The following is a 12,755-nucleotide window of genomic DNA, read 5'->3' on the forward strand; positions in this document are numbered from 1 at the left end:
ATTTACTAGAGTGATATCAGAATGGGAGGTTACAACTCTCAGAAAAGATTGAACATGCTAGGGTTATTTTCTCTAGAAAAGGAAAGGCTTAGAGGTGACCTGGTAGAGTCCTTTAAGGTAATGAAAGGGTATGATAGGGTGAGCACAAAGAAAATTCTTCAATGTGGAGCAGACACTAGAACTAAGGGCCATAAATATAAGATAGTCACTAATAAACCCAATAGGGAATTCAGGAGAAACATCTTTATCCAGAGAGTGATAAATGTGGAACTTGCTACCAAAGGGAGTGGCTGAGGTGCACAGCATTGATGTACTTAATGGGATGCTAGATTACCACAAAGAAATAGAAATATATGTTGAAGGGGTGACATGAAGAGTGGGATGAGGTTCATGTGGAAAATCAACACTGGCACAGACTATTTAGGTTGAATGTCCTTTTTGTGCTGTAAATGATACTACGTGAACACCCAAGACAAAGCAGCCCACTTGACTGGCACTCCGTCCACCACCTTAAACATTCACTCCCTCCACCACCGGCACACAGCGGCTGCAGTGCATATCATCTACAAAATGCACTGCAGCAACTCATCAAGTCTGCTTCAGCAGCACCTTTCAAACCTGTGACGTCTACCACCTAGAAGGATGAGGGCAGCAGACTATTGGGAACACCAACACCTGCCAAGTTCCCCTCCAAGTCACACACCACCCTGGCTTGGAACTCTACAGCTATCTGTTCCTTCACTGTCACTGGATCCTTCCTAACTGTGCAGTGAATGTGTCTACGCATGAACTGCAATAGTTCAAGAAGGCAGCTCAACACCATCTTCTCAAGGGCAATAAATGATGGCCACGCCACCTACGCTCAACATCCCATCAACCAATGAAATAAAGGGAATTAGTTGAAGCTCTCCAAAAACAGCATGCAAAAGTATGGGTATCTGTCACACATCACAGAACTTCAAATGCTCACAAGGTATTCTTGTGATTAAATGATTCACAGCAACAGAGTTCAGAACTATTTTTTCATCTTCCACATGACCAAGATAATCTTGAACTTTAACCAGCCTGGGGGTATATTCTACAATAAGATGAGCAGGCTCAATTTTGGAAAACAAAAACAAAGTTACTGTACAAATTCTATCTCACAGGAGTACTGTGAATACTGGAAATCTGAAATAAAAACAGAAAATGCAGTAAAGAATAAGTCTAGCAGTATTGGTGGAGAAAAAGAGTGTTAACATTTCAGGTTAACATAAGGTCACAGACCTGAAACATTATCTATTTTTCTCTCCACAAATTATATTTTTAGATTTATGAGCTAGCACTGGGTATCTAGTGCAACAAACTGTAACATAATCTACTTGTAACTGAGAATGTATAACTTACCTATCCCTGTCCTTTCTGTGAGTTTAACTGAGAATTGTCACCTTTCTATAAATTTACAAGTTAGCTGCTCTCTGCCCTACTGGAATTTGAGAAATATTTCATTAACTCACTGGTTCTTGGTATGTGGTCAAGAGTGATAGAACCTACAAACGTTCAATTTACTCAAAGTTGGTATAAATAGGACTGATACTCCTCCTGTTTAATCCTAGCAATTTAACATTTGCATGGTTTTTATTTAGAAAGACCAGCTGGGAGCATGCAGAGTAACAAAGGCTATAGGCACTGAATTAGTACCAGGGAGCAGCCTCGTTAGAAGCTGGCCCTCCTCAAATTCTCCTTCAATCAGAAAGTAGAGGTGTCAGCTGTGGCTCAGTTCATAGCACCCTCGCCTTTGAATCAGAGGGTTGTGGGTTCATGTCCCACTCCTGGAAACCAAGAACTGTGATTGTACTCGAAAGAGTTGCAATCTGTGACTGTTGGTAACTGGAAAGAGTTTCAATCAGAAAGTAGAGGTGTCAGCTGTGGCTCAGTTCATAGCACCCTCGCCTTTGAATCAGAAGGTTGTGGGTTAATGTCCCACTCCCGGAAAAACCAAGAACTGTGAATGTACTCGAAAGAGTTACATGCGATCTGTTGATAACTCGAAAGAAAATTGAGGTGTCAGCTGTGGCTCAGTCCATAGCACCCTCGCCTTTGAATCAGAAGGTTGTGGGTTCATGTCCCACTCCCAGAAACCAAGAACTGTGATTGTACTCAAAAGAGTTGCAATCTGTGACTGTTGATAAGTCGAAAGAATTTTTTCAATCAGAAAGTCTATAAACATAATCACTTCTAAAATAGGAAAATTGAATTCTGCCACTCACAGCAGCACTGTGTACCTACACCAATGGACTGCAAGGGTTTGAGAAGGTTGTTCACAACCAACTTCTCAAGGGCAATAAATGCTGGCTTTGCCAGCGACTCCACATCCCTAGAACAGAGGTATAAAAAAAAACTTCTGTTCCATGCAACAATCCACCAACACAAAGGACTCAAAACATTCAGACTTAACTTATAAACCAAATGGTGCTCAAAAAGCCTTTGAACTAAACAAAAAATTGAAGAATCTTCCAATTAAGTCACGTGCTTAAACAGGTCTATTTTGGTCTGTTCTTTAAATTCATTATATCCTTCAAGTGCTAGAGTCACATATTAAATTTCCTTGGTTGAATTCCTATGGATAAAAAAGTTATGACGTGCATTTCTTATATTGAAATTGAAGTGGAAACTTGACCAGGTATGTTGTGTCCACAAAAATCAAGGCAAAGCCAACCTGACAAATTACCGCCCAATTAGTCCATTCATCATCTCATTCATCTGCAAAATGATGGAAGGCATAGTTGGAAGTGCTATCAAGTAGCACTTATTTAGCAATAACCTGCTCACCAATACTCCACTCAGGGAAAAGAGAAAAAACAAAGAAAAAAAATACTCCAGTCTCCAGACCTCATTAGAGCCTCAGTCCAAACATGGATAAAGAGCTGAATTCCAGAGGTAAGGTAACAGTGACTACCCTTGACATCAATCCAGTACATGGTCAAGTATAACATCAAGGAGCCCTGGTAAAATTGAAGTCAGTGGGAATCAAACTCTACTGGTTGGAATCATACCTAGCACAAAAGAGGTTGCGGTTGTTAAAGGCCAATCACCTCAGCGCCAGAACATTGTATCTCACGGCACTGCCCTAAGCCCAACCATCTTCAGCTGTCTCATCAATGAACTTCCCGTTATCATAAGGAGAGAAGTGATGATGTTAACTGATAACTTCACGGTGCCCAGTTTCATTCATAGCTCCTCAGATGAAGCAGTCCATACCCACATACAGCAAGACCTCGACAACTTTCAGGCTTGGCTGTTAAATGGTAAGTTACATCATGCCACACAAGTGCCAGGAGATGGCCATCTCCAACAAGCCTGATTCTAGGTACCTCTCCATGATATGCAACAGCATTACCATTGCTGAATTCCCCCAACATCATCCTGGGGACTACTAATGACCAGAAGATTAACTAGATTAGCCAAATAAGTACTGTGGCTATAAGGACAGGTCAGAGGCTGGGAATTCTCACTACCAGGTTCCTCAAAGCATCTCCACCACCTACAAGGCACAGGCCAGGAGAGTGATGGAAAACTCTCCACTTGCCTGGATGAGTACAATTCCAACAGTCAAAAACCTAAACGCCAAACATGACAAATCAGCCCACTTCATTGGCACTCCAACCACCAGCTTAAATATTCATTCTCTCCATCACTGGCATACTGTGACTGCAATATGCACCATCTTACAAGAAGCATTGTAACAACTCACCAAGGCTTCTTCAATAGTACCTGAAACCCACAGCTTCTACCAGCTAGAAAGACAAGTGCAGCAGGCGCAATTCCGCTCCAAGTCACATGCCATCTTGATTTGGAAATATATCTGTGTTAATTCATTGTCACTGGGTCACAATCCAGGAACTCCCTATCTAACAGCACTGTGGGTGCACTGATACCAAATCGACAGCAGCTGTTCCAGGCGGCTGTGGCTTACCATCTTATCAAGGGTAATTAGGGATGGGCAATAAATGGTGGCCTAGCCAGTGAAGCGCTCATACCATGAATGATTAAATAATTTTACATAATCTTTCCACTGTCTATGTTCTACTTTAATTAGGTACTGTACGAGTAAACCTGACCACCCATGAATTTTGTTCTCCGTAATGTATATTCACCGTAATGTATAATTTGCATGCATTTATTTGTAACAACTAGTTAGCATTTTGCAAAACCTCCCTAAGATAATTTAATCTCTATTTAGAATGCCGAACAGACTTAAATACATATACTGCAGCTACAAATTTCTTTAGAACATAGCAAAAAAAAAAAAAATCTTTTGTGAAATTAGAAAAAGAGGTTGTGCTATTTTCCACTTAATGTTACCAGTAAAAGACTTAGTTCTACACCTTTGGGGGTTTAGAACTTTTAATTTAGTTATCCTTTACTGTGGAGTCATAATCAAAACTTACCTTTGGAGAACAGCTGAAGTGCATGCCAGGCACTGGAAGTGTTGTTACATACATTGTAATGCATCTGTACAGGTAAAGCGTGCCAACTATGAAGAAGAATCTCCTGCCCACAATAGATCTGATATGGAGAGGGTGGGGGAGGGAGGAAGGGGAAAAAGAACTATTAAAATTTCAAACCAATATACCGCAGGTGCAATCAAATAAGGCAGCCTAAATAAAATTATTTAAATTGTTTCCAAGCCACTTCAAATATGAAAAGGTTTTCATATGCTCTAGTCTAAGACTGGTTTTTAAAAAAAAATCTTTTATATCTTCTCTCTGGAAGAGAGGAACCTAGGATAGGATGGAACTCCACAGGTATGCACTGGCGACTTACACAAGGCCTTACACAGCCAAGCTGAACCTGTCCTCAGCAGGAGTCTATCTGCCTATTTTGCAGGAAGCAGGGTATGAAGCATTACTGGACGATGATCATGAATAGTGTCTCCAGCTGAATTTCCCTTTCCCTAACAGAGACAATTGTGACACAGCTCTGGCTCAGAACAATTAACTCAGAGATAAAAACAAAAAGCTAAAAGCTACTGCGGATGCTGGAATTCCAAAACAAAAACAGAATTACCTGGAAAAACTCAGCAGGTCTGGCAGCATCGGTGGAGAAGAAATCAGTTAACGTTTCGAGTCTTCACGACCCTTCGGCAGAACTGAAGCATAGTTAGGAGAAAGGTGAGATATAAGGTGGGGGGGCGGGGGGAGAGAGAAGTTGAGGGTGTGGTGATTGTGGAGATAAGCAAGCAGTGATAGGAGCAGATAATCAAAAGATGTCACAGACAAAAGGATCAAAGAGCTATTGAAGGTGGTGATATTTGTCTAAGAAAAGTGCTAATTAAGAATGGAAGACAGGACACTCAAGGTACAGCTCTAGTGGGGGTGGGGTGTTTTAGTTTTAGATTTAAAAATAATGGAAATAGGTGGGAAAAGAAGAATCTATATAAATTATTGAACAAAAAGGGAGGGGGGAGAAACGGGGTGGGGATGGGGGGGAGGGGGAGTTTAAGATCTAAAGTTGTTGAATTCAATATTCAGCCCAGAAGGCTGTAAAGTGCCTAGTCGGAAGATGAGGTGCTGTTCCTCCAGTTTGCGTTGGGCTTCACTGGAACAATGCAGCAAGCCAAGGACAGACATGTGGGCAAGAGAACAGGGTGGAGTGTTAAAATGGCAAGCGACAGGGAGGTTTGGGTCTTTCTTGCGGACAGACCGCAGGTGTTCTGCAAAGCGGTCGCCCAGTTTGCGTTTGGTCTCTCCAATGTAGAGGAGACCGCATTGGGAGCAACGAATGCAGTAGACTAAGTTAGGGGAAATGCAAGTGAAATGCTGCTTCACTTGAAAGGAGTGTTTGGGCCCTTGGACGGTGAGGAGAGAGGAAGTGAAGGGGCAGGTGTTGCATCTTCTGCGTGGGCATGGGGAGGTGCCATAGGTGGGGGTTGAGGAGTAGGGGGTGATGGAGGAGTGGACCAGGGTGTCCCGGAGGGAACGATCCCTACGGAATACCGTCAGGGGGGGTGAAGGGAAGATGTGTTTGGTGGTGGCATCATGCTGGAGTTGGCGGAAATGGCGGAGGATGATCCTTTGAATGCGGAGGCTGGTGGAGTGATAAGTGAGGACAAGGGGGACCCTATCATGTTTCTGGGAAGGAGGAGAAGGCGTGAGGGAGGATGCGCGGGATATGGGCCGGACACGGTTGAGGGCCCTGTCAACGACCGTGGGTGGAAAACCTCGGTTAAGGAAGAAGGAGGACATGTCAGAGGAGCTGTTTTTGAAGGTAGCGTCATCAGAACAGATGCGACGGAGGTGAAGGAACTGAGAGAATGGGATGGAGTCCTTACAGGAAGTGGGGTGTGAGGAGCTGTAGTCGAGGTAGCTGTGGGAGTCGGTAGGCTTGTAATGGATATTGGTGGACAGTCTATCATCAGAAATTGAGACAGAGAGGTCAAGGAAGGGAAGAGAAGTGTCAGAGATGGACCATGTGAAAATGATGGAGGGGTGGAGATTGGAAGCAAAATTAATAAATTTTTCCAGGTCCCGACGAGAGCATGAAGCAGCACCGAAGTAATCATCAATGTACCGGAGAAAGAGTTGTGGGAGGGGGCCGGAGTAAGACTGGAACAAGGAATGTTCCACATACCCCATAAAGAGACAGGCATAGCTAGGGCCCATGCGGGTACCCATAGCCACACCTTTTATTTGGAGGAAGTGAGAGGCGTTAAAGGAGAAATTGTTCAGTGTGAGAACAAGTTCAGCCAGACGGAGGAGAGTACTGGTGGATGGGGATTGTTGGGGCCTCTGTTCAAGGAAGAAGCTAAGGGCCCTCAGACCATCCTGGTGGGGGTTGGAGGTGTAGAGGGATTGGACATCCATGGTGAAGAGGAAGCGGTTGGGGCCAGGGAACTGGAAATTGTTGATGTGATGTAAGGTGTCAGAGGAATCACGGATGTAGGTGGGAAGGGACTGGACAAGGGGAGAGAGAAGGGAGTCAAGATAACGAGAAATGAGTTCCGTGGGGCAGGAACAGGCTGACACGATCGGTCTGCCAGGACAGTTCTGTTTGTGGATTTTGGGTAGGAGGTAGAAGCGGGCCGTCCGAGGTTGGGCGACTATCAAGTTGGAAGCTGTGGGAGGAAGATCTCCAGAGGAGATGAGGTCAGTGACAGTCCTGGAAACAATGGCTTGATGTTCTGTGGTAGGGTCATGGTCCAGGGAGAGGTAGGAGGAAGTGTCTGCGAGTTGACGCTCAGCCTCCGCGAGGTAGAGGTCAATGTGCCAGACAACAACAGTACCACCCTTGTCAGCGGGTTTGATGACAATGTTGGGGTTGGACCTGAGAGAACGGAGTGCAGAGAGTTCAGAGAGAGACAGATTAGAATGGGTGAGAGGAGCAGAGAAATTGAGAGGGCTAATGTCACGCCGACAGTTCTCAATGAAAAGATCAAGAGAAGGTAAGAATCCAGAGGGAGGGGTCCAAGTGGAGGGAGAATATTGGAGGTGGGTAAAAGGATCCGTTGAACGGGGAGAGGACTCCTGCCCAAAGAAGTGAGCACGGAGACGAAGACGGCGGAAGAAGAGTTCAGCATCATGCCGAGCCCGAAATTCATTGAGATGAGGGCGTAAGGGTATGAAACTAAGTCCTTTGCTGAGCACTGAACGTTCAGCATCGGAGAGGGGAAGGTCAGGAGGTATAGTGAATATGCGGCTGGGGCTGGGATTGGAAGATGGGGTGGGGACGGAGGGACAAGCAGGGGTGGAGGGTCCCAGATGGGTGTTGGTGTCGATGAGTTGTTGGAGCTTGCGTTCCTTAGCACTTGAGAGAAAGAGAAAAAGTTTCTTGTTGAGGCGACGGATGAGGCGAAGAATAAAATGAAACTGGGGGCACGCGCAGCTTTGAAAAAGGGTGCGGCGGTGCTGCTGGAGGGAGAGGTCGAGTGTGTTCATATGGCGGCGCATGGCACTGAGTGTGGATCTCAGAATGCGACGGGAACAGCAGTCCGAGAAACGTTTTATGTCCCGGAGATACCTGCAATCCTGGGTGGGTTCGAAACAAGAGGGATGGAATTTCAGTTGAAATCCACGTGGGGTGAGTCGGAGACGGAGACAGTCACTGAGAAAGGAGATATGGCTGTGAAAGCGGGTTTTAGTAAACACCTTGTCAAACACCAGGAGAGAAATGGAAAGCAATGAAGGTGAGCAGGGCAGAAGAGACAGGCGGAAATCCTGTCGGAGAACAGAACCATACTTCTTCAGAGAGGGCATTTCTCAGCAATTAACAATTAACTCAGCACAGGTTAAGGACTAAAACTGGGATTTTCTTGGTCTGTGCTACTCAATATCATACTACCGAATGTACTGGTTCATTCAAATGTCAGCGAAACCCTTAATTTGCCCATCCTTAAAATCACATTCAAAACTCAAAGCATAAAGAAAATGAAACTGAAACCTTTGATAGGATATTAGGCTGGGTTTAATGTCCTTTTTCATACGTGCCTCCAAAAGCATTTTTTTTAAAACTTCTGTTCACATCTGACCCCCAAGGAAATTCAACAACCCTTCCACCTCTATCCCAGGAAACTACTATTCTGGTTACAACAAACATAGAATGTCATATAAGCAAATACTACTATACTATAGCTTTAAGTGTACAATCTACAAATAGAACTAGAAAGATATTCTATGGAGTAAAACTCACTTCCCCCAAGTCTGTAATGAGACAGGGTTAAGAATTCATCAACTCTTAATTTAATTGAAGAGTAAATTACCCAAGGTAAAATTTCTAAGAGAAAACAGAATTTCCCGTCTAACCTGACCCCAAAGGTCAGCTCAAATCCCAGACAACATTACAATCCAGTATTCATCTCAGAGGCTTAAGTCCCATTAGTGCTGGAACTATAATTCTTCATATATATGATTTAACTCTATATTTATTCCTATGCCTGCAGTCCCTTCTGTAATCCAACTCCTCTGTAATCAAAACAGCACCAATTCACTTCCATGCCATCTTATTCCATATTATCAATTCTGTTGTGAGGCTTGCAAATTTTACACTCTATTCCCTCTCCCATGCAATTAAATTATAATGCTTAAGTAAATGTACTAGCCTTAGAAATACTGGCATTGTAACTGCAGCATTAGACCATAATTGCCAAGAATGAAAATGAGTGCAGAAAATTCACAGCTATGATTACCCAGGTCATATTATGAGCTCCAAAACTCACCAATAGATTAAATTTTTGTGCATGCCTATATGCACATGCTGGCTCCATTATAACTGGTCATTTTTGAAAATGGTTGCTTCCTCTATCCAATATTCTGCCTAAGTTTACAAAGCAGCCAAGAGGTCCAGCAGGCTGCCTGCCCACTGCACTGCAGCTATGCAATATCAAGCCAAAGTGATAGGAGACCACCTTCTCAAAAGATGTCTTGCACCCCTGTTCCACAGTCAAAATGAAATGTGACAAAGTAATACAGTCACTTGTAAAGTATAATATCCCAAATTAAATTTATTTCATTCCTGGCTTCCACATTTCCAATATTATATTCTCTAATGAGAACAAATTCAATTAGGTTAGTCTATTATAATACAGGAGGTCAGGTATCTTCACAGAAGGCAGTAAATCAAAATTACAATTTTCTAACGTCACACAACAATGATTCTTTGCCTTAAAGCGTAAAACCAGAAAGTAATATTCGATTCTCTGATTTGTTCTAGCTTACTGACAGAGAACAATTTTTTTTATAAAGGAAAAATCGAGAAAAACTGACGTAATTTCAGTAATTCATATGCTTGCAAGAAACATTTGATGAGATGAGACTTCAAAAAGGAAATCTAATTCATCACTTATTTTACTTACTTGTATTTCATTAGCACCCACTGAACCAGCCATAATCCTACAAGTATCATGCCATTAATCTCACAGATGGAGAAGGCCCACTCCACCCTGTTAAAATAGTCAAAAAATTTGTCCGGTAAAGGCGGCTGCTCCTCTTTGGGAGGCACACGTTCGTGGACAACTGAGATCATCACTGTGGTAAGTAGAAAACAGGAAAGTGCATAAAGGAAAGCCACACCAGTCTTCCACCATTCCAGAGAGGATGGAAATTGCTCCAGTTCTGGCATGGGGATTTGAACCATTTCTTTTCGGTAACCATTTGCCAAGCCAGTTCTTTTGGTTTTATTATGGATGTCATTCTCGCTGCCAGCATTCATAGGACCCATGTTAAGATGACCATTGGCATGACCATTCTTGTGCACTTCAATGTGATGCTCCATTTTTAGTGTTTCTATTTTTTCTAGCAGTTGCTGACCATTGTCTGATGCAACCAGAGATAGAGGTGGTCTTTGGAAATCTTCCCGAGACAGTTTTAATAAGCCCTGGCCATCAAGCTTATTCTGAAATGCATCGGTGTACTCCTGCATGCCATGCTCGGTCAGCCAGGCTAGCACATCTTTGGATGACCATTCCACCACCTCCATTTCAGTAATAAACAAACTTCAGATGAGCCAAAAGCGGGCACTAGTTGGCAGCAGCATCTCCAAAACCGTTATTTGACCCTTCCCAGGTAAAAAAAAAACGTTCTTTCCATGGCTTGTTCATTCTGTCTGGAGAACATTAACAAAATTTGTTTTTCAAGAATCCAGTTTGGCACATGAAGCTTATCTGATGATTTGGTTTTCTCAGTTAGCACATCATGGCATCCTCATTGCTTTCATGTTTCAGGTGCAATTCATTTCCATTATGTGAGGTGGGAAGTGAACCTATTTGGGGGGTTTGGAGGGTGTTGGGGGGGCGGGGGGAAAGAGAAGAAGAAGAAACAAATTAGAAGTGTAGAAGTAAAGAGCCTTTCTGTAAAAAAGACAAAAACAAGCAAAACATTAGCACCAAAATGAAATCAGAAAACTAATTTCATACCTCTATCATTTAAGTTTAAATATAAATTGAAGCCACCACAGGTGTGTCTGCTCAGTGTTAGGGCTTTCCAGTGAAGGTAAACAAAAAATAACTCTGCTGAATTCTGAAGGGAAATGTAACTATACATTAAAGACCTTTAAAGAAACTTCACTTTGAAGTTTCCCACATACATGAACAGACCTATATATTCTATTCCAGATTGAACTGTGTGCTGAATTTAATTAAATTTACACAAGCAGTGAACAAAGATGAATAGTAATGATATCAAGTGCTAAAAGCAATTAAAATGTCCTCAAAACCCCATGACCGTGTTATTGACCATAACACGTGCCCCACCCATTTTAAGCACCTTATTTTAAAAATCAACTTTCACCCTCCTACTCTTTATTGTGCATTTTACAATTCAAAGCAGGCTGCTGAGTTTCATATCCTACTCTTTATTGTGCATTTTACAATTCAAAGCAGGCTGCTGAGTTTCATATTGCATCATACAAACTGCTTTACTAGAAAATGGGGTCTTCTGTATGTTTTACCACAAACTCACTTGTGTACAATACATGCAGGCATTCATGAGTGTCAATGCACTCTACAGCCTGATTGTGAAGACACAGACTATGATGCTTTGGTAGAGGCTGTTTATGGTTTGCCACACTTCTCCACTCTAACCCACCATCCCCTGTGCTGGCTGACTCTTCTTTATATATACACCCGACTCTAATTAACTAATCAATACCCAAACGCCTATTCACCTTAGTACCTTAAACTTCTGGGTATTTATTAGATACTGACAGATTTCCCTCTTTTCTTTAAATTAATTGATATGCATACTAAAGGTATTCATAAGAAATACAAAATGATAATACACGTTATCTTATTTATACAATCAATCTTTAACATACTCAATATTCCGCCCGTCTTGAAAACACAAAAGCATTCTAATAAGGTTGCAACATGAAAATTTCCATATTCTCCTACTCCATTATAACAAAATCCCACTTTGAGGATATCCAACAATTTCTTTGGACAAGCAGTTTTTTTTTGTGAAACAATCCAACAATTGGTGACTTGGGCAACCCATTTTAGTTTTCAAATCTCATTCCTTTACAACATCTCTTTTATACTCAGGAGATCAATCCTCAACCTCTTTTCCATGACACTCTTTGTCGAATGGACCTTGTCCCAGAGCGAATGGTTACCTATGTAGCACTCTGTAGGCACATTTTTCCCCAGTTACCCCTTATTATAGGAGCTCCTTTAAAATACTTGATAAATACATAGCCATATCTGTCACTTCTACCAGCACAAATGTCTCCACAGCAAAGGTGCTTTTAACTTCTCTCTATTTTCTTTAATTTCCATGGTAATGGACAACATTTAGCGTTTCTTCCCACTTAAAATATAATGAACCCTGATGTACTCGAATAACCACCGGGAAGGTTAGCATGCGAGATGTTACCTAAAACGACTAATTTCATCCCTTCTGGGTCACCAAGGTCTGGAAATCTGCTCGTACATTCTTCTAAACTTAATTCCTTTAATGTCTTATTTGCATTCAGCACTTCCCCAATAGCAGCATATTTCAGCATGGTGCTCAATTCAATTCATCATAGCATGTGGCCGGTCTAGTTTGTGTGCATAACGAGTTTTATTTGCCCAATTAAACTTCTTAATTGATCGCTCATCCTTCATTGTAGGGTCTTCCTTTTGTGAGAATCCAGCCGATTGGGACCCTATTAACATTCTCTCGGTAAGACTGTTGAGTCAGGGTTATTCTCAACTTCGTCTGGCTAATGGCCAACCCTATATACTTAAAAACTCCGTAAGCCTTAATGTGTCACTTCTTGTGTCACTCCTCACCTGTTCTTTG

At 42.4% G+C, this 12,755-nt stretch overlaps 1 protein-coding gene across 13 annotated transcripts in view; it reads right to left on the reverse strand.

Annotated features, from left to right (window-relative positions):
- The window catches only part of sgms1b (sphingomyelin synthase 1b), a 119,710-nt gene that overhangs the window by 35,851 nt on the left and 71,104 nt on the right, over positions 1-12,755 (reverse strand). For all 13 annotated transcript variants that reach the window (XR_013579849.1, XM_078565938.1, XM_078565929.1 and 10 more), the window contains 2 exons: positions 9,830-10,734; positions 4,431-4,548 (listed from right to left, as the gene is read on the reverse strand). Coding sequence is in view for 12 of the 13 variants with exons in the window: in XM_078565938.1 (XP_078422064.1) it covers positions 4,431-4,548; positions 9,830-10,452 (741 nt within the window). In the remaining variant the exon portion in view is untranslated. The remainder of the gene's footprint in view (positions 1-4,430; positions 4,549-9,829; positions 10,735-12,755) is intronic.

The sequence above is a fragment of the Cetorhinus maximus genome, chromosome 20, assembly GCF_964194155.1.
Source record: "Cetorhinus maximus chromosome 20, sCetMax3.hap1.1, whole genome shotgun sequence".
Classification (NCBI taxonomy): domain Eukaryota; kingdom Metazoa; phylum Chordata; class Chondrichthyes; order Lamniformes; family Cetorhinidae; genus Cetorhinus; species Cetorhinus maximus.